Consider the following 26,214-nt stretch of genomic DNA (forward strand, 5'->3'; position numbering starts at 1 on the left):
CAATTAAACAAACCTTTCTCAAAGCACACCTATTTGACGCAAATTGTTGAGGTCCAATGTAATCATGTCTGAAGTCGACCTCTTTATGTTTCTAAAGTTTTTTTCACCTAGGCTTTGATTTGGAGTCTTAATTTTGATCGGATCGGACCTTTTAGACTCAGTGCTCTTATTCATATTACTATTAGATAGTTTCAGAATCGAAATAACAACCTTGTATTTGGCGTGCATATATTAAAACACTCACTGTGACTGCGAGTCTGTTTTAATATAAAAACTGTGAGTGTTTTAATATATGTATGCCAAATACAAGGTTGTTATTTCAGTTTTGATTGTCACATTGGCGTGTTTCTCTTCTATATTAGATAGTTTATTTGTGACAGTTTTGAAAGCGGCAAACCTGTTGCGTAATTTATCTTACAAGGAAGAAATATTGCATAAGTTATTACATGCATCAACTGAAGATATTGAAGAAAATGAGGATGGAAGTGATCCTGAATTTTTAGTTCATATAATATGATACTAATTCTCAGAAACTGATATAGATTTTGAAAACTAGAGTGAGAATGACAAATTGTTTTATTGGGAAAAAATTATCGGAAATGATTAAAAAAATTGTAGAGTTCGCCCAGGGAAAAAGCACACAGAAACAAAAATACACTGGCCGAATGTGACAAATATTTGTATTTGGAACACACAACACTTTGATGAAAGTTCTGCTAATGTTTGTTGTTGCATTTTTTCTCAGTCTCTATTGTGTTAATAAAGAAAATAAAGAATCGACACAGAGATACAGTTTTTTTTCCCTATGCTAATATCTAATACGATTTGCTATTCTTTTAAGAAATTTTATTTCATAAAAGCATTTCGAGAAATTAAAAGTTTTAATGTGCATATTTTATAAGTTTGATTATAAAATTTATTGGCATAGATGTAACCCTTTTTCTGCAGAGTTACAATTTTTTCTTCAAAAAACACGAATCGGGTCCGGTCTTTTGGACCCAGTATGTGCTTGTGGGTTAACTAAGTAGTGGATATTGACAAAAGCCTTTTTACAAAGGTCAAAAACAAAGTGGGTCGAATTTTAATTCTTTATTAAATAAAGAGGTGCCAATTCCTTCAGAATTTACAGAAATGGTTAGTGTAGCTTTGGTGTGATCTCTATTTTCCTGATAAATTAATAACAGTGGCATCGTCTTTTAATGAGAAATGCAAGTGCTATAGTTTCTATCAATTAGTATGAAATTGTAGACATTTTTGTTCATAAGTGAATAATTAGCAATACTAGATGACTAGATTAAATGCTTATATTGAATGTATCTTTTTTTTTTTTTTTTTTTTTTTTTTTTTTCATTCAAGTGAGATTATTGATTGATCTATTTAAATGTTATATTTCGAGATGAATGTAGATTTTGTGTTTTTTTAGGCTGTGCTAAGCATAAAAAGTACAAATCATAGGAGTCATGGTAATAGTATTCTAAAAATGTAGTTTATTCATTTATCGAGTCAGAAACTGAAATAAAGTGACAGTCAGTTTGCTTGGATTTCAGTGTAGTGGCCAATTCAAGATGTATCTTAGCAAATGTCCGTCATTCTGTAAAAATTCTTGGATTTTGTATATAAAGTTGGCATGAATTCTGTGCCTCTTCATAGACATGAAGATATTTTTTAGAATCAGAAATGTAATCAGTAATTCAGTAATAATGTTTGCTAGATGTATGTTTTATAAAACCTAGGAGTTTCACTTAAGAAAAGAAATTTGTGAAACATCATTTGGATTTCTATTCCAAGTACAATTCATTACTTGAAAAATAAAGAGTTAAATTATCTGAAAATTTTTAAATGGCTCATCTTTTGAAAATAATTTAGAAAATAAACATGTAAAAGAAAGCTTAATTTCTAAAAGAAAATATTTTGATGAAAGGTAATTAGTTACAGATTATTCAGTAAAATACTATATATGAAAACATGAAAATAATGGCAAATTAAACAATTATCTAAATATAAAACTGTAATTGAGTGAAGTAGGCTGAGTTTTTGCTGTAATGAGAATAATCATGTTTCTTTTAAATCTGTAATATTAATAAGTGAATTCTTCTTGCTAGGAACATTTTTAGCAGTACAGAATGTATTTCAATAGAGATACAGTGAAACCTCGTATGGCAACCACTTCTAAATGCACTTAGTATTTCTGAGAACACTAAATAATCACTGGTTGAGAGCATTATTGATTGTCATATTGTCTAAGGTGAGCACAGTGGCATAGCTAGAGTGGGGCAAGGGAAGACATCTGTCCTCGAGCATAGCATCCAGGCGGCACCAAATTGATGCTACGAAATTTTTTAATGAAATGTTTTCCATTCTTGGCACACAGAAAGGGATGCAAATTCTTCAGTTGTCCGTCCCTGGGCTTTGGAATCCTAACTATGCCACTGGGTGAGCACTTTCACAGAAGACCTGAATTGTTTGGAACCATGAAATCTTAGTTTAGAAGTCAAACAAAAAAAATCAACGTTATATTTTCAAATTTTCACAAGACTAGTTTCAATGGTTTTACCGAACCATCATCCTCAGCTGCAAAAGGGCAAATGAATGAGATAAGAAAGACTGGACAGGAGTTAAGCTACTGGCACCATCTATTGATGAAACAAGAACTAAAACATAATTCCTTAAAGGCTGAAGGCGAAGATGGGTTGGAATTAGGATCGCTAACTAGAACAGAAAGATTTTTTTTTTAATGTGAAATGCCTCTAGAAAATTCAGTTCACTAATGGAAGATGTTTTTTGAATAATTTTGGTTGCATAAAAATTGAAAGTGTGATTTTGGGCCAACAATGCTGCGCAACAGAAGACGTCTGTGTTCCCTTTTTTCTAACATATGCCTCATGTTAAACATGAGGTCTGTTTTAGTTAGTTAGTACCTTGGGAGAGGGGGAATATCAAAATATATTACTTATTTAAAACTCTGTGTTTATGCCACAAATAAAATTCTCCTCCCCCCAGTTATTGAAATTATCTTGTTCCACATTGATTTTAGAAAAATTTGGTCATTTTAAATTAAAATATATAGCTTTTAAAAATAAAGTACTACTGTTTTTTTCATCAAAATAGAAAATGGATTGGGGTTGTTATAGCATGAATGACAAAAAGATATGAAGGGAAAGTTTTATATTTCTTATACACCTCTGCTTGATTGGATGATTATTGGAGAAATTAATATTCATAAATTAAGAAGTGCAGAAATCTTAAAAGAGGAGCATCATAGAACTTATCAAAAATAAATCTTAACAGATTTTGAATAGTGATCAAAAATAAGTGTAAAAAGAGTCGTAAAATCAAATGATTTATCTTTTTAAGAATAGTAATAGCTGTGATTTATTCTTTAATTGTTAATGTAGTCTATATTCTGATTTAGAAAATAATTATTAAATTTTAGAAAAGGTAAACATGCTGTTGATATTATTTGTTTTTATAATGTAAGTGAAAGAAAATATTGTTTGTATATTTTGCAATTTAAAAAGTATTAATAATTGTTTCAGAATTTGGATATATCATTAATCATGGATGATAAGCCTTTTCATTGTCCATCAGCAGATTGCAATATGGTGAGTGATGTTAATATTTTTTAAGAGGATGATATATATCATAATGAGGGACATCAGCATTCCTTTTCTTAACAAAAATGGAGTTTATATCTTTATATTTTTTGATAAAGTTGACAATTTTCTAAAATTATATTTAATATTAAATATAATAAGGTATTGGGTAAAAATCTTAAGATTACATGGCGGCAAATGAAGTATTAGGATGTATAAGTCAATAAAAGAGATTAGTTGCATGCATATTTTTATTGCTCTTCCAAATGGTGGAGAGGCCCACCAGCAGCCGACTGGTGGGCTGCCAGTATCTCTGAAAACTGGTAGGTCTGTGTGAGGTTTGGATCCTGTTGAATGGGATGGCTACATGGGCGTTTTCGTGGTTTTCCTTATGTGTAACATATACAAGCCAGTTTCCCTTAGAAAGTCCTCTATGAAGGCATCCCTCCTTTTAGGCAGATAATCCTCAAGTATTTTGCCATAATTAATTAAACCAAAACAATCCAAAGGGTGGGTTAAGCCATTGGGGGTTCCCTACGAAAATATTTGTGTGCCTATGTGTGGAAATGTAAAAAAAATTAAATATTATTAATATTTTAATAAAATTATGATTTAATATTTTTAGTCCAAAGGTTGTTTTGCGATTTTGCGTTGAATCACTATAAATATCCGTTTCACTTTTCAAATTGTTGCCACCAAATGTTAGAGTCCTGCATTATATTAGAAGAAATTAAATAATGAAAAATCTGCATAAATGTATGTATATTTCTCGCATTGTGATAAAACAATGGTACATAGAGTATCGATTTCATATTTTGTAAAACTTTAACGAATTTTTGGGTAACAAACTCAATGATTTGAAAGCGAGCAATGGCAACACTCTCCGGGGGGGGACCTTTTTAACTCCAGCGCGTGTAACTGTGTATCAGAAATTCTAGAGATAAGCCCATTTTAAAATTATTTTGTGACATTGCTTTCGAACTGAAATTTATGGTTTAAGTGCAAAGAATATGATATTTAATGAATAATGGTAGCACACAAAACGTTAAAAAAACGCCCCTTTGAACGTAATTTAAAATCTGAAACCTTTCAGATTTTTTTTCTTTTATTTTATTATTCTTATATTAGTTCTTTTACATATCAGGACTAAAATGCTTAAAAATTGATATCATTAAATTTATTGTATGCAAAAGAAAAGAAAAGCATCAATTTGAATGAATATTAAATATTTTTAAATTAAAATAATTTATTAATATAGTAGGGGATTTTAAGTAGTAAATTTAATAATTTTTTTACCTGTCTTCTTTTTAGCAAATTCATAAAATATTCAAAGTATAGATACTTGACACTTCTTGTTCCATATATATTAGAGCCATACAGTTTAATCTTTTCTTTGACAGCATGTTTCTTAAATAGATTTTTGCCCTTTCTAAGATGGAAAAAGCTATTTCTCCAAGTGCATTAGAAACTGGAATAGTAAAAAAAAAAAAAAAAAAAAAGTTTAATAATTTCTACACTTGAAAAAGTTGATGACATATTCCTTGGAGTATAACCAGTGTGTCAAAAATAAATTTTTGTCTTCACTTTATTCTAAAAATAATAAAATCTGTCCCACTTCATTATCAAACTGCATAACTGCATAATTTTTAAGAAATATATTGTTCTTGCTCGGGCTTTTTTAATTCAACAAATTTTAATTGAAGAATATTTTAAAATTTTTTTAATTATTTTTCTATACTTTATTTTTATGAGCAAGTTTAATATTAAAAGAATTAAAGATAGTTTTCACACATTGAAAGCAATTTAGGTCCTTATTACTATTATTAGTTTTCTCCCTTTTTTTGTGGCATATGATTCTGTTTATTAAATGTTGCACATACCTCTTTTTTTAAATTAAATAATTCAAAACAAAATTTTCGAAAGATTCCAGTAAATCAACTTCTTTAAATAAGGTGCACTCAGTTGTTGATAGCCAACTTTAATTCTATTGAAAAAATACTTTTTTTAATCAAAATATTGCTTTTGAACTTTTACTAGAATTACTTCGGTTGTATTTTCTGAAGTTCATTGTCCATATTCCAAACTAAATCTCAGTTTGCATCTCAGTTTTTGTAAAGCAAAAATTTTTATATGGATTAAAAGTGATGTTTTTGATTTGCATTAAAAGGGATTTTTGTAAAGTAAAATATTTGATGTGGATGGTGAAAAGAAAATTAAATTTTGCTGTGCTAAATATGGAGTCTGTTGTCAGTAATAGAAAATCCTATTAACTCTGATATGAGTCTGAAAAGATACATCACAGATCATATGTGACTTACTGGTCTGAACAACTGGCCATCAGTGACCTCTGGTATACTTCATAGTTATATAAATTTTGCCAAAGCAAGGTTAAATGACATTGTTTTATTTTTAATACCTATATAATTGGATGTTAATTACTCTTAATTTTAGAATTATCATATTATAATTATATATAATTAGATATTTGTATATTCATGCAGGCATTTGTGAATGAAGATCATTTGACAGTACATAAGAAGAAGCATGAATTATCATTAACTCTAACGCCTACTACTGCTACCTTTAAAAACCCATTTGTTGGTGAGTTTCTCTTTCCATTGTATAATTTAAGAAAAGGGTTGTCACTGCTTTTTTAATATTTATGTTATATATATTATATTGTTTTATTGCTGAAACTCGTGAAACTTTTCAGGATAAATTTTAATTTAATTATGTTTTGGATATGTTGTTAGAATATTAAAAATTGCTGCAACTAGTATTTGAGACCTACTTTCAAATTTTTCATGCTCTTTTCGGTTGAAATTTTAAAATTTAGCAGATAGTCTATTATACTGAGTATTTCAGAATGGCTGTGTAAATAGCATTCTATTTTAAAAACTGTAAAAACAATAGCTTATAATCCTTATGTTGCATAATCCTTTGCTTTCAGAATTCTGTATAGCTATTGCTTTCTTTAAATGCTGTGATGAATGTCAGTAGATGTAGGTATCTGCAGATCTGTTCTCTGTGTTGTTGCTATATCAAGTATATCATTATGCAACTAGGTTGTATGAAATAAAAATCCTGGCCTTATTGTAAGGGCACTAACAGTGTATAGTACTAGTTCACTAAATGTTGAAAATACAACCCCAGTTTTCCTTTGGATTATCAAGTCACTTATGGTTCATTGATATAAGCTTTTGGTTTGTCTGCATTTCTAACCAAGGATGATATTCTCAGTAGGTGGCACCACAAGTGTTTTATGCATTGAACTATACAGAGCTCATGCTACAGATAATGGATAGTATTCAAACTATTCCTTCTCCCTTCTTACACTATTCAGTGCATCAGAGCTTGTGCATATGCCCTATCCATCTTTATGCATCAGAATTCAACTTGCATGCTTCTTGGTGTAATTAAGACTCACGTGCACCACAAATCGCATATCATGTTGATGCACTAGCGAGAGAATACTGCAGTGGAGGAGGCTCACTAATGCAGAATTCAGATGTGACTTGCCCTTGGATCACAAGTGCAGGTAATAATGTAGTATGTGACCTGGCGCTTTTAGTTTGTTATTTAATTTTTAGATTGGTTGTTGGTTTAATCATTCTTTCTCCCTACATTTTATTGCACATTTGGATTTTAAAGTCACGCCATCTAAGAAATAGTTAACTCCAAGTGGTAGATTGCATACTACATGATTACCCAGATACACTTTTGGTGAAATTGATTAAGCATCGTGTCAGTAAATAGCAATTCTCAGATTCAACTTTAGCTGGTGAAATTGACATTTCAGACTGTGGATGATCTTCTCCTTGTTAAATGCCACCATTAGCAGTGGTTCACTCATTCAGACATGCATAGGTTATTTCTCCACTGCAAGTATCACGCACAGTTTCTGTTTAAAGTAATTTACAGAGAATAATTTTTGTAGCATAGAAAAGTATTTAGTGCTATTTATTCATTTAGCATAAAATATCCCGATTTTTTTAAGCAAGAAATATATTTTAGCTTTGACAGATAGTGTTAAGATTAATGTGTTCTAAATGAAATGAAATAAGGAACTGCAAATTTGAAAGATCTGGTGAATTTATAAAGAAAAAGTCAATTTTCAACAATGTTTACACTATAACATACAGTTTTTCTTGGAGCTTATCTAAACAACCAACCATTCTAAATAAATCTTTCTTCTGTTATTCTGTTACTTCATGTGATCTTTAATGGATACTTTTGTGTTTGTTGCAGATTATTCATGTTAACTGTGCTTGTTTAGTTTACATAGTCGTAGTAACATGGTAGTAGTAAAAAAACCAAGGGAAATAAAATATCAGAGGGGGCTTTTAGGACATCATTGAAAAGACAGAAAGATGATTGACTGCAAAATGATGAATAAAAGGCTTCAATAGAGTAAAGTTACTCTAATATATTATTTGCTATGCTTATGGTGGCAGAAATATATGTAACTAACTGTCTTGTCTGATATTTTATAGAAATACTTTGTTATGACTTTCAGTTAAAATTAATTTGTTATAACCATTGCTATGATTAGTTTCATATATCTGGAAATATTTGTTATGGCGTTTAGAAGGCCTTGAAGATAGGGCAAAACCACTGGATGTAAGATGTCAGAAATGTATTGATCTGCGTTCTAACTACTGTTGATTCGAACTAGAGATGTGCATGTCATGTACCCAATGGCTGTGCAAACCATCACACTAGGTGTAGGGACCCCTATGCCAATATCGAATGCAAGCAGGCAATGTATGCTCTCCTCAGAACCTCCAGGCATATATACGGTCATCAGAATACTGCACACAGAACCGTAACTCATCTGAAAAGATGATTTTGTGTCACTCCTGTATCCATCTTTGTCGTTCGGCGCACCAGCATCACTGTCTCTCTCTATGCTGCAATGTAAAGGGTAGCCGAAGTAATGGTTGCTGTGCTGGTAGTCCGGGCTTTTACAAACGTCGACAAACCATACACATGTTATAGCAGATACTGGACATACTGCAAACATGCCCATTTCCTGAATAATGGACAGTGATTTGGTTGTGTGGTTTTGCAGGGTTGATCTCACGATATGTCTGTCCTCTCAGGCGTTAGTCATGGGAGGGCATTGAGATCCTGCATGCCATTCAGTATCACCCTCAGCAACCAATTGATTCCATATTCGCTTGACAGTGGTTGGATGTTGACCAGTGCGACGGGCAATATCGTGGAATGATAATCCTCACTCTTGATAGGCAGCGATTCTGCCTCTGTCGAATTCTGACACTTGCTAGCAAGCATTTCTTTTTCTTACTCGAGGCATAACATGATATTCTGAGCAAACTGACCTTACAAGGCACTTTCTGAATCAGAAATCCACTAGACAACTTTTCTTTTATTCAGTTCTTCAGATGTCGTTTCTCCCTCCAGCATCATCTAAATGTGCTGAAATGCTAATCGTTTGCATATCTCAACCTCTTCTTCCTTTCATGTGATTTTGACATTCGTCAGATCATTCCTTTCTAGTGTTGCAATTTTAATGGCCAGCAATGTGCATTCCTATGTCAGCACAAATTGAAACATAGCCATCTTGCAACTAACTAATTTTGTTATGTGGCATGGTTCCCTTTCCAACCTATTTTCATCACGTTTGCATTTCAAATATAAATGCATGTATGTGCTCACCTGACAATTAAGCCTTTTACTGTCCATTTACAGCTGTAACTCATTTATCTCAACTGACCAGCAGTATGAATTCTTTTATGAAATTTATTATTAAAAACTGTGCATCAGTTAAGGATATCTACAGTACAAATAAGCACTATTTGAGCTATGGAGCAATAAATTTGTCAAACAGAATGAGAACATCAATAAAGCTCAAAAATGATAATTAGAATAGAACAAATACTAAAGGCCTACCGAAAGAACTTTAAATCAAATTCTAGGAACTGACATAGACATTTAACTGTTAAATAAAATAATTAACATTTTACCTTAGGTTATAATAATTATAACATGTAATGCACATGTTATAATATTTAAACATATTTTAAATATTTTGTTGTAATTTTATTAATAAATGTATAAGTGAAAGACCTATTTGTGTTGAAAGTTTAAATAGGAATTATCTAAGTACTTAGTTAAGTCTAAGGCTTAAGTTATTTTTAATTTTAATGATTGTAAATTTATAATTTGTATATACTTAATATTAGTTTAATTTGGTACTTTTCCATTTCATCGGCGCAAATCTCCCCAAGCAGACCTTATTGGGCGACAACATACCATATGCACAAATAAAAAATGTTAATGAATGTTAGTTCTAAGAATTTTTTATTTTGAAGGCATAAACATTTTAATGTCATTTAAAATTTTGTAAAAAGCCAATAAATAAAGACAATAAATTTGTAAAAAGACGTTAATTTAAGAATTTACTATGCTTTCATGGTTCAACATCCTGATTCGTTAGTTCATATCTCTTGACCCCAAGTGATTTCATCTCACGTAAAATCAAATTCTCTTAGTAATTATCTACATTAATTTCAAGTTAAATCTTAATTTAGAATATAAGTTTAAATGCAAGAATTATATCAATTCATACAAATAGCTTACTCAGAAATTATGTAAAACCACAGTGCTTTACTTTGCTAGTGCATTCTCATTAGAATTGATGAATTTAACCCTTGGCTTTGCTTTTCTATATTTTCGCCTTCGATTGAGCGGTGTCATTGCATCCTAATTGACTTAATTACTGCGAATGGCTAAGGGCATAAAATTGAACTATCTGGTAAAAATTCTATGCAAATGTGTGCCAGTATTGAAAGAAGCAATCAATCTGATAAGAAATGGCTGCAACTTATTTTGAAAGTGAGGCGCAAAAGATTACCAGTGAGGATATTCTGTCTGGCATCAATTGTACCATTACTAGCATCTTTATTGCCTGCGCCGGCAAAATGGAAAAGTACCTTTAATTTTAATATTAATTTTAATTTAATTAGTGCTGTTCAAGTGTACTTGAACAGATTCAACATCAACCATTTTTAGCATTATAAATAGTGAATCTTAAAATATTCTTATCTTGCAATAAACTGTGAATACTCATTTGGATTGCAGTTTGAGAAAAAAAGAAGAAAAGTATGGAAAAAGATGTTGCAGTATTATTAGTAAAAATTACATTTTTTATTGCATTCTACAAAAATTATTAGTTCTTTTAATAATTTTTAGTTAGCTGTTTAGTAGTTGTAATTTCTAAAATCTAGAATAAAACCTAATGTTTACATTCTTAGAAAGAGGACCCTTTTTTAGACTTTTTTTTTTTTTTTAATAGATCAAACACCCACTCCTACTCGATTTCTAAATGCACTAGAATCTGATTTATTTCAAGACTTCCAGAATGACAATCCTTTTGATGCTACCTTTCGAAAAGCTAATTCCTCCAATGGTGGTGCTAATTTGGTTTTGCCTGAGGTAAAGATTTTATTAGCTTGTTTTTATTTATGCATGTATTACATATTCATGTGTGCTGATTGTTATCTTTTATTTTTTTCATAATATGTTTATGTTTTCTAGTCATCATCATTAATAGCAAGTTTACCAGATTCAGAAGTTCTGAATACACCGTCAATAACTCTACCAAGTGAACCAGAGACTCCAATTGCTTTAAAAAGTAGTTTTATTAATAAAGTTTCTCAGAAGGAGCAGAATAACCAGACTTATAGTGAGAATACTGATACCTTACCATTCACTCCTGTAGAGCAACATACCCAAGACACTGTTCCTGAACAAAGTAATGTATCTAATGATGTCTCTTCAGATAATGCAAGTTTCTCAGAATTGGCTGCACCTAGCCTTTCAGCATTTTCTGAAACCAGTCATAAAAATGATCAAAGAAATAATGCAACTAGGACAAGTGTTGTACAGACTCGAGTTATTACATCTGTGTAAGAAATATTTATTTTTAATCATATACAGTCAAAAGTCGTTAATCCGGACTCGTTGGGACTTCGGCGATTCCGGATTATAGATCATCAGTTTAAATCTGGTAAGATGGCATGCAGAAATTATAAAATTAGAAATATGAAACCATAATTTATGAAATAAAGAGCAATTCTGATCTAAAGGGTATCAAAATTTACAAAAAAAAAAAAAAAAAAAAGCTTAATATTTATTTGTTTACTTTAAACATTTCTTTCAATGTAAGTTGTTTAAGTTGTTTTGTTTTGTATGTGATAATACATTCTCTTTAATTCTATAAACAGACATAATTTCTTGTTCGGTTACAAAGTTCTGCTGTTCAAGTCCTATAATTGCTGTGTTGAGAATACCAACTAATTTGTCAATTGAAATTTTTTCATTTTCAATAACCTCTGTTACTTTCTTCGCTATCGGAAGCGAATTGTAATGACGGGGAATTTGATTTAAATCATATCAAAGACAGAGTACATCGAGATGAAATACTACATTTAGTAAGGAATTATAAGCCAAATAAAATAAAAACGTCTGCCCTGAAGATAAGGATAGTGCTGACAGATCAACTTCCAATTCATTGCGCGCCAGGGCGTTAAAGATAAACAAGGTTTAGATAAACAAACGTTAAAGTTTAGATAAACAAAGGATATGCCTTTATCCATTTTTTGCAGCAGTTCCACTTTTTGTTTAATGGACTTCAAAACATACTTTCGCTTTGTAGATCCTTTACATATTAGTAAATATATATCAGAAATTCTGTTTGACATAATCGAAAGTTCAAGCTTACTTTTATAAAATTGCTCTAACAGTCTGCAAAAAATAATAAGCCGAATCCAATTCGAAGATTAAGGAACAACGCAATCTGCAACATTAACTGAATTAGATAATTTTAGCTTAGCTTATACCATCCATTATACATTGAATGCACATTCGTAAACGAATTTTGCGCATGCACACACGCATATTCGCAGACTTAAAGGTCTTACGCGCAGACGCATGCGCAGAAAGTTTGTTGCTTTGAGGTACGGATTATGGGTATCCGAATTAACGACTTTTGACTGTATAATTATTGAAATTCTGAGAATATGTATAAGATTTATTTATCGGCAGTTTTTGAGACATCGCATTCTGACTTAAATATAATTTTTTGCTTATTTATTTACATTATGTGCAATAAGACAGCGTGATTACATCAGCAGCAACCAAGGCTATAAACTTGAAAATAACATTTGTGAAGAATATCCTAGCAGTAAAAATGGAAAATGTGATGAAGAAAAATTTGCTAAAGAACAAAAAAACTTTCTTTTAATAAATCCAAAATTTTAGTTCACTTTGCTATTATTTATTCAGTAGCACATGTGCAGAACATAAAGGCAAAATTAGCATAGGGGTTTAATTTTAAAATTCTTAATGCTGGGATTTTTGTAAATAAAATAGTGTACTCATTTGTTCATTTAATTTTTTTCTCATTTAAAAGTATAAAAATACTTCTAAAAGTAATTTGATGGATGAGAATGCATTTTCCGCCCCATAGAATTCTTCAATGTATTTACACAGTTCTACAGTTGCATATAAATTTTCCATATTTTATGTTTCCGCTAAGTTTCCCCTCTGGTACTGGCATTTTCTTTCCATTTTATTACATTGCAAAAAAGTCATAAATTCAACAAATTGTGATTAAACAATGCTTAAGTGCATGTTAGGTAGTTATTTATGTGCAAGCAATAAAGATTTAATATAAAAATTAGGACGTGTTAGAAAAGACATGACCCATAATCTACAAAATTCACTGACTCGTACAACTTTCAGTCCCAAAGTGTGCTGATGAAATAAAATTCTATTGCATAAAATGTGATAAATAGTTATGTCTGTTTTATGTTAAAAAAAACTGAAATTTGCAATAATGATTCTGAATTGTATCTCTCTTAAAGTATGATGAATGTAAATAAATCTTCTAAATGAAACATTTCTAATTTTCTATGTATAATATTTTTCTAAAATCTGAATATAATATGTTAATGAAATTATTTTATTTTCTGCATAGAGGTAGCATATTAAAATCAAATACTACTGGTGTACCAACTGCAGTGGTAACTCGCTCAGCACCAAACGGGATTTCGTCTGTAACTTCTAGCCAAGTTGTGACAGAAAAACCTAGTCAAACTAAAATTCAGGAGCAACAGCAGCCTGTTGTGCAGGTGAGTTTGTCATAAAAGTTTTAACTGTGTGTGCATTTCTCCCTCTCTCTTAAGCCAATGATTGCAGCTCATGGTTTTTCAACTGCTTATTTGTGGCCTGTCGAAGTTGTACACTTTATTTAACTGATATGTAAGAATTTTAGGCGCTAAGTCTTATCAAATAGAAACTTTGCATTAATTGATCATAAAAAATAATAATAAATAAATAAAATTCTTCCACTGCTAGTTCTGATAGTTAATGCAATCTGCAGTTTATCAAAAATTTTTGGTGGATTTCAAAATCCATTCCTATTTACAGATGTGAAAGCAATCTCATAGCAATTACAAACAAACAAAAATTCATATATACAAAATACATATATTACCAAAGATTGTTGAAGGCATATGTTTGAGGCAAAATATACATTGATAGATTTAAATTGATTATTAGTATTGTACATGAATAAAATAGAACTATAATATTAATATGAAAGAAATAATAAATAATTTTCTTTTGACTTATTTTTCTCTGTCATGGAAGCAACTTGTCGATACTGCTGAGAAGTGCCATTTTATTCTTTTATTTGATGCTGTTCGCAGTACATTAAATATTGCGTAGTAGGAAGGAATGTATCATTTCTAAAATTTTACATGAACTATGTAATATAGCTCAGATTAAAGTTCAGCGGAAGAGAATATAGTGGTGTAATGCAGACAAAAAGTTATGAGCATTGATACTGGAGCCATGCCTAGATTTTTTTTTATCTAAGACAGAGGTATATGTGTGTCCCTGTGTACCATGCACAGTCTGGCCGTTTGAGGGGTGGGAAAAAGAGAAATGTGCATATATATATATTCACATGCACACACTATCTCTCTCCCCTCCCAATTTATTGAATTTTCTTTGGTTTAAAATTTATTTAAAATATTTATTTAACCCATTGCTTTTAATTTATGTAGTACTTTTTCTGGTTTCTAATTTTGAGAATTCTTATTTTGTTATGTTTATTTTTACAGTATTATTTGTTTTAAAATTACATCAGAGTAGATTGTATATTGATGATTAATTAAAATATTTTTTTTAACATTTTATTCTTTTTCAGTAGTTTTAATGGCTTTAAGTTATTATTTTTAATTAATTTAATTTTTATATGGCAATTTATTTAATTTATAATTATCCAGATATAATTCAGAAATGTGTCTCTATTGAAAATTCATCAGCAAAGAACTCACCTGAACTGCCTCACCTGAACCACTACTTTATTTGCTGTAAGTCCTGTTGAGAATTGAGCATAAGAAAATCTTTTCTAGGGTTCTGCGAAGAAAAAGCAGCTGTGTTTTGTTAAGGCGTAGAAAACATTTATCTTCAGAAAATTACATATATGTTCCCTCTGTAACTAACAAATTTTCCATAAATCAAATATGACATTATACCTGTTCCTTTTCTTGCATAAATGAAACGTGGCTTCATCACACGAGTCTGCCCACAAAATCAACACTAAATTTTATCCATTTGACTTTTCGGCAAATTTTAAGGCCTGTGCTTTGTTAGATCTGTAATACGAACTGCAGAAGCTTATGCAAAACATGCCATTATTTTGCTTACTTGTCTGTTAACGTGATGCATGGACTTGCTGAGGCTTCAAGGCTAAATGACACAATTGTTTTCCACAATTCGATTACCGACTTCTGCTTAGTTGTTGGCCTAGACAAATGTCAGAATGTTTGTGCTTTTTACTCGCACAAGCAACTTTTGCCTTTAAACTATTTCATCTGCTCTGACATTGTGACATTGTGATGGTGAGGTGCTTTAAGCAAATTTTATTCAGAAATATCCTAAACAACGATAACTAATAGCTTTTGCATGTTCAAATCCACAATGAATTGTTTTCACTGATGCTGCCATTTTTAATGTTATTAGAGGAGATGAATTTTGAATTTGGCTCCTTTCATGACAATTTGGCTATTGTCCAATGAAAGTTAGAGAGTTATAAATCTTTTGTTTCATACTTTTATCTGTAAAATAAATTTATTATAATGATTGCAAATATGCTTTTTTTGTACTGTTCATCTTGAATTACCTTATGTCTGTCAAATTATGTCAAGAAAGTGAGCTTCAAGATTGAAGTGTTTACCTATGTTAAAGTTTATCTCTGACAATCTATGATAGCTTTGCACAGAAAGAATGTAAGCACTAGCTGTTTGAAATAAAATTAACCTAAGGGGGGGAATTAGTGAGCATTACTTTTAAATTGCCGTCGTACTGTATATTTTATGCTATCCTGATGGACATTACCTGTTTTAAAAGTAACATGACTGTGATAGAAATTGGCAGAAATAGAATTATTTGCAGTTCTTTGATAAACTTGCGGTGGATGCCTTGAAATTGATTAAATTGTTACATCAGGGTTCGTACGGTCCTTAAGAGTCCTTAAAAGTCCTCAAATTTTTTGAAATCGGTTTTTGGTCCTTAAAAGTCCTTAATTTTAATCATCTGAAATTTCTGTCTGTGTTTAAGACTGCCATTTTGAGTGTGAATTAGCATTTTGGAGGAATATTTTTGGCGATTCATTGACGTTATCTTTTGAATGGGTTATAATTTGTTTCGATTTCTGATGATCGGATACTCGAGTTTCTAAGCAAGAAGTGAAACATAAGCATTTCAAAATTCTTTTTTTTTTTCTAATAAAGAGCTCTTAAACAACTTTTCGCTTTTGGGGTTGTGAATTCTTTTATTAAATGGTTCTAAATTTGACAACTTGTCAACATTTTGGCAATTTTTAAGATCAGTTTCTATAGAAAATTTTTAATTCCGAGATCTGAGAATTTTTCGGCGATTTTTTTTAAGCATCATAACATTGTTCATAATTGTTCTTATTTGACATAACATTGATTATAAAATGACATGACATAAAATTTTTGATAACATTTAATAACGATTTGACATAAAATTTATCATAACATCAATGATAAATTTCATTAAAATGTGCTAATATATTAGAATTATATTTAAAAAATAACATTAAAATAAAAAAATTTTATTTTTTGCTGTCATGTTATAAAGTTTTATTTTGGCAACTTATTATACAATATTTTAAATCTGAAAAATAAACAAGGTATGTAGCTATAAAGCATAATTTATGAAACAGCTCTTAGTAAAAGCAAAATTAGCTATGTAATTAGTTAAAATGTCTTCTTTTTAATTTTGTCATAGTAAGCGTTTATCCCATGTAATTAATTGTCTTAAATTATTCAAAATTCTCAGAATATGCATCAGTTTTTTTCTATAAAATTAATTTTACACTTTTTCCTTCCTTTTTCTTTTCTTTTTTTTTCTTTTTTTTTCTTTTTTTTTTTTTTTTTTTCTTTTTCAAAATATTTCTGGCTTTTTGCTGTTACAGAATTGGTTGGGATAATTTTTCTTTAGTATTTTTGACATTGCAGCATGGAAAGTTTTGAAGGATTTGAAGGCAAGATTTATAGACCCACGATTCTATAAGATTCGAGAAATATGTGACAAAATGAAAAATGCCTCCATGGTATCAACATATCAGGACGTAATGGATGCATTTTACAGAAAGTGAATTTCTTACTTTTTGGAGAACGTCTGGAAGAACAATAGAAACATAATATTTGAATGTTTTACTCCTGATACTAAAATCATTTTCTTAACATGTTTATCTTCTTTTTATTTTCTCTACTTTTCACTAGACAAAAGCATGGAAAATATCAAAAATGCTTCTAATCTTATCACTTGGGCAGCCATTATAGAAAGAAGCGAATTTTTATTAATATAGAAATTAAAAACATACAATTTAAAAGATTCATCTAATATGTCTAAATGCATTGGTCACAAAGCTGGTGCTATGCATTTTCCCACCTGATGCAATCTCTGTGTATCCTAAATTCTGCTGCCTAGTGCCTATCTAAATTCTACTTCCAATGCCCGCTCTAAATTCTAAAAGTTTTGCCATTTCTAGATTTTGTTGTTCTGTGTATCACTAAATTCTAAAAATTCTGCCACACCAGCTCTTCTGTACATTCTAAATGCATTTAGTGTTTTTTAGAATAACAGAAATCCTTAATTAAATCCCAAAATTCTAAAATTAATAGGAAACACGTTGAAGAAAGAAACCAAATACATAAAGAAAATTATTCTTCAAAGATATGTGCAGTTATTATTATGTAAATTACCTAATTGTTTATTATTTCAGCCTTTACTATAACTTCCCATTTCTGTTTCCTCATATGATAGAGTTACGGAGCCAGATTAAATTAAAATTAAATTGTATAATCTTTGACCACTCGTCCACGTTTTTAGTTTGAATTTGACTGTTCTTGTTTAATTACGTCACCGTGAGCTGTAATTGACTTTGTTCGCATCAGAACATGCCTTAATGTTCTAAGTTCTTTGTCTGATATTGTAGTTACTTTAGACATAGTGACAATTTGCTTCACGTCTATCGGGTGGCGGTGGGGGTTGGGACTATTTAACTTTTACCAGATCAAGTAAACCCTCATAGGTACATTGTGGAGAGGTTGACAAGTTAGGAGATAAAGCACACAGAAACTGGCGAGAACATTGGTTTGCATATTGAGACAAATTTCTAATTATTGTCAAGAAAGATCGATAATTAAAGAGAAAGAAATCAATATAAACTAGCCAAAATGTTTGGGGTGCCTTGTAGAGACATTAGGTATTTTTGAAAGCAGGAAAGATTGAAAATTAAGAACGCCTTCGCTGGGAATTGAACAGCGGACCTCTGAAATACCGGACCACTACACGAAGGCTCGCCAAGAAGGTGGGAGAAATAACCTTATAGGCTTCAAATTAAAATGACGGATAAATATCTTGTTGAGTGTTGTATGTGTATCCAAATATTGTTTAAGAATCAGTGTCATAAATTACATGTATGTAACTGCGAAATTTTATTAGGTTTTGATTTTAGTAGGGCTTTTTTAACAGATATTGTTAAAATTTAATAGTTGCCATGTAAATTCATAATGACTAAGGTTATTTAATTACCTAATTTAATTATTTATAACTAACTGCTTACCCTTAAATTATCTCTACATATTAAAGCGAGTTATTGCCTTTCATTAATACTCAATGTGGTCACAAGATAAAACACAAAAATGTAAAAATTCAAGTAAAACTTATTCTTTGCATCTACTGAGACTTATATATAAAACAACTTATCACGTCTTGTGCTTTAATGGCTTATTGGAACCTTAAAGTATATTAACTGGGTTACACCTGGAACTCTATACAAAGCTATGACATTAACTGTATTAAGCAGAACCTAATTAACTTTCAGCACTTGCCAACTGTGCCTACATCAGGCCTTTCAAGTTTGTTCCAATCAGCAGGTCTCTCTATAGACAAGCAGCAGATCGACAACATTCAGTCTTTTGTTATGAATCATGCTGATTATGATCTCACTTCTCATTTTAACCTATGCCGTTTGACATAAAATCTCCCTATTTTTACTAAACCTCTAGACTGACCAAGTATGTGACAAAATCAAAGCTAACTATTAGTAAAACGTAAATGTCACTTATCTTCTTTCAAATATGTCCAACTATTATAAGTGTAAAATATTTTATGCTACTTGATAAACTTCATGAAGCTTATTTTATTCTCAAACTTATTAATAATTATGTTAGTTAATTCATGTTTAGTAATAATGCATACTACTTAGGGATCTGTTTTATTTTTAGGATGGTATTACAAAAGTGAAATTCAGGCATAGAATAATATTTTTAATTGAATATATTCACTTCTCATTTGCTCATAGGTCCTTAATTTTTTTCATTAATGGTCCTTAAAAGTCCTTAAAAGTACTTAATTTCCATGTGCGGAAATGTGTACGAACCCTGTACATGCATAATACAATTCAAGAAAGCAAATTACTAACTTATAAAGAAATGCATTATTGCATGGTTTCTATTTCAAAAGGCAATTAATTATATGTCAAAAATTAAGCTAATGTTTATTGAGAGCAACTCGCATTTAAGGGACCAAAGAGCCGCAAGGTTGCGAGCCACAGTTAAGGTGCCAGAGAGCTGCAGTTTGCTGCATGCCTGCTATATATAAATCTAATACATATCCTAAGAGTTTTAGAGGTAATACACATCCTAAGGTTTTAGAGATCCTAAGAGTAAGTTTGAATTTCATCAATCAGCCCAATAGAACGGGAGATATAGAACTGTACCCCCCTTTTTTTTTTTTGGCTACGCTTCTGAATCCGGTCCTGATAATGGGAGACTACCGACTATTCAAATCATAATAGCATAGCTCTTATGATAATATTTAATCATTGCAGTATATATTAAAAATGAGTGATAATGTAATGACTTGAGTTTTGAAATGAAATGCATTAAAAGCATAATTTTTTTGACACACTGGGGAAACGGTGACCAGGGTGCCTGGGTCAAGGACCCTACCCCTTGTAGAACAGATATGTTATTTCGAATACTGTTATGAGTAACTAGTATATATTAAGAATTTTATATGTATATGTGCAAGATAAAAAATATGAAAGGAAACTTCTAAATTTAATTCACTATAACTTTTATTTCCTATTTCATTTGGGAACTTTCATCTATCTGGCCTAAAAATAGCGCTTAAGTCTAAACTGTGTCATTCAAATTAATCGTGCGATCTTGCATAACCATTAATGCAGATGCCTCTTGACTAATCACCAAATTTATCTCTTTGTGTGCTTCCATCTTGCATAACTACGCACTTCAGCTTTGCTCTCTACTGTGCTAAGATGTAATTTCGCTGGACTGCTTTCTATCTCAACAATATCAACAATGTAAATCTTCTGTGGAAAGGCACAACTAGAGTGCCAAGTGATTGTGGCCACAAATATCAATTGGAAATAAAAATGGAATTAAAACTGCCTCAACTGCCAAGTTCTTTAGATATTACCAAGTTATAATTATTAGCATACTACATAATCAAAATTCTTCTTCAATATATATCTAAGCATGCATTGACACTGCTCCGGCTTTTCCTTGTGCCTTTATTATTACAATTAGTCGTACATAATTGGATTATCTGCTACTAACCTCAATGGAACATTTATGTCAACTAATCTCATATCGTTTAATAAATGGATAAAATGAAAAAAGAAAATATTCATCTGGATTCCCAATCAGGCCAAGGTCACTGTAACATCAAAATATAGTACATCAACAAGTATGGAAATGATTTACCACATCATCAAAAGTGGTATTGAAATGTGATTAATTTCTTCAGTTCTAAATTTGTTCTTCAAAGTTATTTCCGTCCAGAAAGTTAAGTGCTCATATTCCGAATTTGTGTTTTGATGTTACGGGATGGAAAAGTTTTTTGAGTTTCTATCCAAGTGCATCATTAAAAATAACTTGCTCAATTAATTGGTTATATTTTTGAAATCTGAAAGTGTGGTGTTTTCTTACAAAATGATTTTAATTCGATGAATATAAAAAAAAAATGTGGCACTGTGTTATGAAAATATCAAATCAAAATGGATAAAGATTCTAAGATTTTATTCAGGGAAGATTTTAAAATTTTATCGTTATTAGTAATTACAAGTTTTGTCAAAAATTTTTGAATCAATGTTAAAAATTTTTGATTTATTTTGTTGACAACATAAGAATTTTGAAATTATTTTGTAATTAAGATTATTGTTTAAAAATTTGAATATTAAGAATTTTATAATTATTTTGAAAATGATGTCTATATGAAATATAAATGAACTATTTATTAAATGGAAGAATGTTAAAATAATGTTAAAATTAATATGTAAATACCAGAGTTAAGAAAATTGAATGACCATATTAAAATTTATATCAGAATTTAATTAAGAGTAAAATATGTATATTAAATTTGTTTGGAATCATGGTAAATGAATGTTAAAATAATGTTAAAATTAATATGTAAATACCAGACTTAAGAAAATTGAATAACCATATTAAAATTTATATCAGAATTTAATTAAGAGTGAAATATGTATATTAAATTTGTTTGGAATCATGGTAAATGAATGTTATAAATATCAATAACTGTATGTTAAATATAAATAAGTTAATCATAAGTTATTACTTATGATTAGGGAGTACTGGTTCAGAAACAGAGACTTGTTTTACCTGTGCATAATTGTTCCTTTTACCCTCGTCATGTAATATAATATAAACTTGAAGGCTCCCACTTTATTTATTATATAGAATTTTTTATTTTTTCATATGATGGAGTGTGATTTTTTTTTTAATATATAATGGAATGTTGTAGCGCATTTCACTAACCACTTGGGGAAATTTAATACATGAGTCTGTTTAAAGTGAATTTGCCCAAATAGCTGGATGTGTGTACTAGGCGAAAGCCGTGGGCTCTTCTAGTTTGTGTAAAATAAGAAAATTGTAATAAAAGTAGTCAAAGTAGAAACCATAATTTTAACAATGCTATTCCAAATGATGAAAGTATTACATATAAATCTGAAATTAGTTTGGTGTAAAATTTTAAGATTTATGATCATTCGTAGTAACTAATGGGTATATAAAATTTTTATAATTGTGATCTGGTATCCAAAAATTTTTGGAAATCCTTCCCTGGAGTATCAACATTGTGATGTGAATGTTCCAGTAACAAGAACTTTTTATAGATTGGACCCAAATCTTCATAGGACTTTAAAAATTATTATTGAAGTCAAAATTTTACGTATTATAATTTTATTGTTCGAAAGCTAATTTCATATTCTGTATGTTTCAAAATTATATATCTCATGTTTTTCTACTCTAATGCTTTTGTCTCAAAAAGGCTTCTCTATCGCTCTGCCTTTTTCTTTTTACTTCCTTGTACGAAGTAAAAAGGAAGTATTGTAATTTCGAAAAGTTTAAGGCATCATATTTCCACGAAAATATCCATTTTGACCGCTATCGAATGCAATTTAACGATGTTTTTGCGTCATATCTGTACGTAAGGACAGAATAAAATACTCTTTTCCTTCAAAAAAAATTATAAAACTGCTTTAAAATTAATTCTGAAGAGAATTTTTCATGGCGTCTGTACGAACGTATGTACGTACGTACATATTTATCTCGCATAACTAAAAAACGAGTAGCCTCGGAACGTTGAAATTTTGTATATAGGACTGCTATAACATGTAGATGTGCACCTCGTATTTTGGTTGCAATCGGCCGCGCCAAACGTATATAAATATATTTATAAATATATTTATAAATATATCCACTCTGTTACCCGGCTCAGTGATCTCGGTTTCTTTACTCTTATATGTTTGTAAATTGTACATTTTTTGCTTTAAAAATTATTGAATTATGTTGTTTTTATCTTCCGGTTAAGAATTTTATGCCTTTAGTAAATCTGTATGCAATATTTTTAGAATTATCAGCAATTTTAAAGTTTTTTTAATTGCTGCTAAGCCTGTTTTTAATGGCAGCCATTGATGTTTACATTTGAAACAGGAGACTAGTGGATTTGTTGCCAATCTAGAGAAACTTAGCTTTGCAACAACAAAGATAACGCATTCATTTATTATTGCCAATTAAATCATGCTTAATTCTTTCTGGAATTTTTTCAAGGAAATAAGTGTTTGAGATTTTCTTCGTAATTTTTAATATAGATATTTTGAGTTTTTATGTATTTTTGCCTTCTCGCAAAGTGAGAACTGAATTAATTAAATAAGAAATACTCAATCGTCTGTGAAAGTTTCTTTTTTGTTTTGTTTGCTTAATTTCTTTTATACATTATTCTAGCTTTATTATAGTATTTGAATAGAACATGTGGCAACGATTAGATAATTCTATTCTTTAAATGATATAAATTTTATACATTATGAGTTATAATATGAACGAAATATATAAGTTGACTTTTATATAATTATTGGATTATATAACAGTTTACTTAGTTTCCGTTATATAATTATTATATAAGTTAACTGTTATATAATTATTAATACTGTTAAGTGAATCTAGCGCCAGAGTGTCGCTATGATAAACAAATACTAGAGTGAATTTTAAAGAATGCATTTATTCTATTGTGGTTTATGCACTGTCGGCGAAGTAGATTTAATTCAATCCAATAAGTTTAACTGAAATGCAAGAAAAAATGCGTATAATTTAATATTCCAATACAAGGAAGTCATGTGGTGTACATATCAGTTTTTTTTTTTTTTTTTTTTTTTTTGAAAGGGGGGGAATGTGTAAGATAAAAAAATATGAAAGCAAACTTCTAAATTTAATTCACCATAACCTCTTTTGTTTTCTATTTCATTTGGGAACTTCATCTATCTGTCCTAAAAATAGCGCTTAAGTCTAAACTACGTCATTCAAATTAATCGTGCGATCTTCCATAACCATTAGTGCAGATGCCTCTTGACACCAATCACCAAATTGCAAAACAAGACTTTTCTCTTCGTGTGCTTCCATCTTGCATAACTACGCACTTCAGCTTTGCTCTCTACTGTGCTAAGATGTAATTTCGCTGGACTGCTTTCTATCTCAACAATATCAAAAATGTAAATCTTCTGTGGAAAGGCACGACTAGAGTGCCAAGTGATTGTGGCCACAAATATAAATTGCAAATAAAAATGGAATTAAAACTGCCAAGTTTTTTAGATATTACCAAGTTAACATTATTAGCATACTACGCAATCAAAATTCTTCAATATGGATCTCAGCACACATCGACACTGCTCCGACTTTTCCTTGTGCTTTTATTATCGCATGTATATATATATAATTAAATCATGTTCTTTAACATTTTTTTAAAGTTACAAGAATAGATATAAGATAAGAGATAAATTAAAATATAAATTTATAAAAAGACTAAAGTGTGCGTCAAATTTCAGTAGACCTGAAGTGTATCTGGGAAGGCTAAGAAAGAAGGAATGAACTTTCTAAAGACTGATGCAGAAAAAACATTCATATAAATAATAGGCAAAGTAGTGCGAGTATCTTGGTACACTAGTAATAATTAAACCTTAAATCTATTACACAATATTAAGAGGTACACTGTGCAAAAAAAAGGGGGGGGAACAGTTTTATATCTCCCGTTCTACTGGGCCGATTGACAAAATTCAAATTGCATTTTTCATGTCTCGATGATGCGACTTAGGATATATATGAGATTTATATGTAGCACTATTCTAACATAGCTATTTTGACACAAAGTTGGACTTTTTCTGAAACAGCATACCAATGTTTTTACATATTTCGATTGTAGGACTCAAATTATGCCTAAATATTAAATTTTGTAAAATTTGGTGCAAAATTTACGGAGCAATTAAAAAATTTATATTGCCACTATTGTCCTTGAGAGGAAAAAAAAGTCACAACATTCTTTCTTTCAAATAATGTTTTTTATAATAAAGATACAATAACACACCAAACAAATATTAATTTAATATAACGCTGATTTTTGTTGCTTGGGTTCTAAGTTAATGTTCAATATATTGTATTTTTATGTTATTATTTTAAATATTTTTTTCTTTTTCGAATTTCATTTTATTTGTTTAAGTTTCATGTTTTCTTTCAAATAACTATTTTAAAGATTTCTGTTTACTCATTCGAACTCCGTAGTGTAAATAAAATGTGCATCGTTTATTATTTTTTTTTTTCCTCAAGTAAAACGGGAAATATAGACCTGTCCCCCGTTTTTTTTTTTTTTTTTTTCTTTTTTGCGCAGTGTAGATATCAGATTAAATAAGTTATACAATATGGGTACTAAGTATGGCCATGGCATCCTTTTTGAAAATTAATATTGTAATACTATGCATTGTCATGTAATTAATATAAGTAGCATTGCACTAACATTTCAAGCATTTTTTTTTCTTTCTTTATTTTTAACCAAAGTAAAATCAGATTTAAAAAAAAAAGGAGAGAGAGGAATCTATTTAATCTCTGAATTCATTTTTTTCCAAATTATGATATGATTGAAACTAAATTATATTTGCAGGCTGTTTTTAAAGTATCTAAGCTTGTAATATCCAAAATTTTTACAAATAGGCTGTTTTTGAAATTAGTTTTTTATTTAATTAATTTATTTCTGCAGCATTTCTATCATTCAGATATTTAAGTGCTAAGTTATATTATGCTGCCTATAAATTACTTAAATTCAGGGACATTAATTGTTCACCAGTTAAAAACTGAAAATTAGAAAATATTGTGTTTAATTTTTTTGTAGCTCGATTCCAAACATCTAACAGTTTTTAAATTTAAACTGTAAAAATTAATATATATATATTGTTAAAAATTAGTTTTCTTTTCAGTTGATTTTTTATAGTCTGATTTATTAACCTTTCTTTTCATTTCCATTCAGGTATTTAAAGCTAAATTTTTACATTTCTCAAAAATACGTTGTGAAATATTTTATCTCATCTGGTGTGAAGATAAAAAAAGAAATAAGAAAAAATTCATAAAGAAAGATATAATCTTTCTATGAAACATACAGCTTTGTATATAGTAATTATAGTTTTTGA

At 29.9% G+C, this 26,214-nt stretch overlaps 1 protein-coding gene across 1 annotated transcript in view; it reads left to right on the plus strand.

The window, feature by feature from the left end:
• The window catches only part of LOC118182201 (cyclic AMP-dependent transcription factor ATF-2-like), a 64,677-nt gene that overhangs the window by 6,332 nt on the left and 32,131 nt on the right, over positions 1-26,214 (plus strand). Inside the window, exons 2-6 of the mRNA XM_035351519.2 lie at positions 3,537-3,602; positions 6,095-6,194; positions 10,912-11,051; positions 11,154-11,524; positions 13,597-13,750. Coding sequence (XP_035207410.1) covers positions 3,558-3,602; positions 6,095-6,194; positions 10,912-11,051; positions 11,154-11,524; positions 13,597-13,750 — 810 coding nt within the window. The 5' untranslated portion in view covers positions 3,537-3,557. The remainder of the gene's footprint in view (positions 1-3,536; positions 3,603-6,094; positions 6,195-10,911; positions 11,052-11,153; positions 11,525-13,596; positions 13,751-26,214) is intronic.

The sequence above is a fragment of the Stegodyphus dumicola genome, chromosome 5 (genome assembly GCF_044657685.1).
Source record: "Stegodyphus dumicola isolate Sdum_Otavi_A_Nest chromosome 5, ASM4465768v1".
Classification (NCBI taxonomy): domain Eukaryota; kingdom Metazoa; phylum Arthropoda; class Arachnida; order Araneae; family Eresidae; genus Stegodyphus; species Stegodyphus dumicola.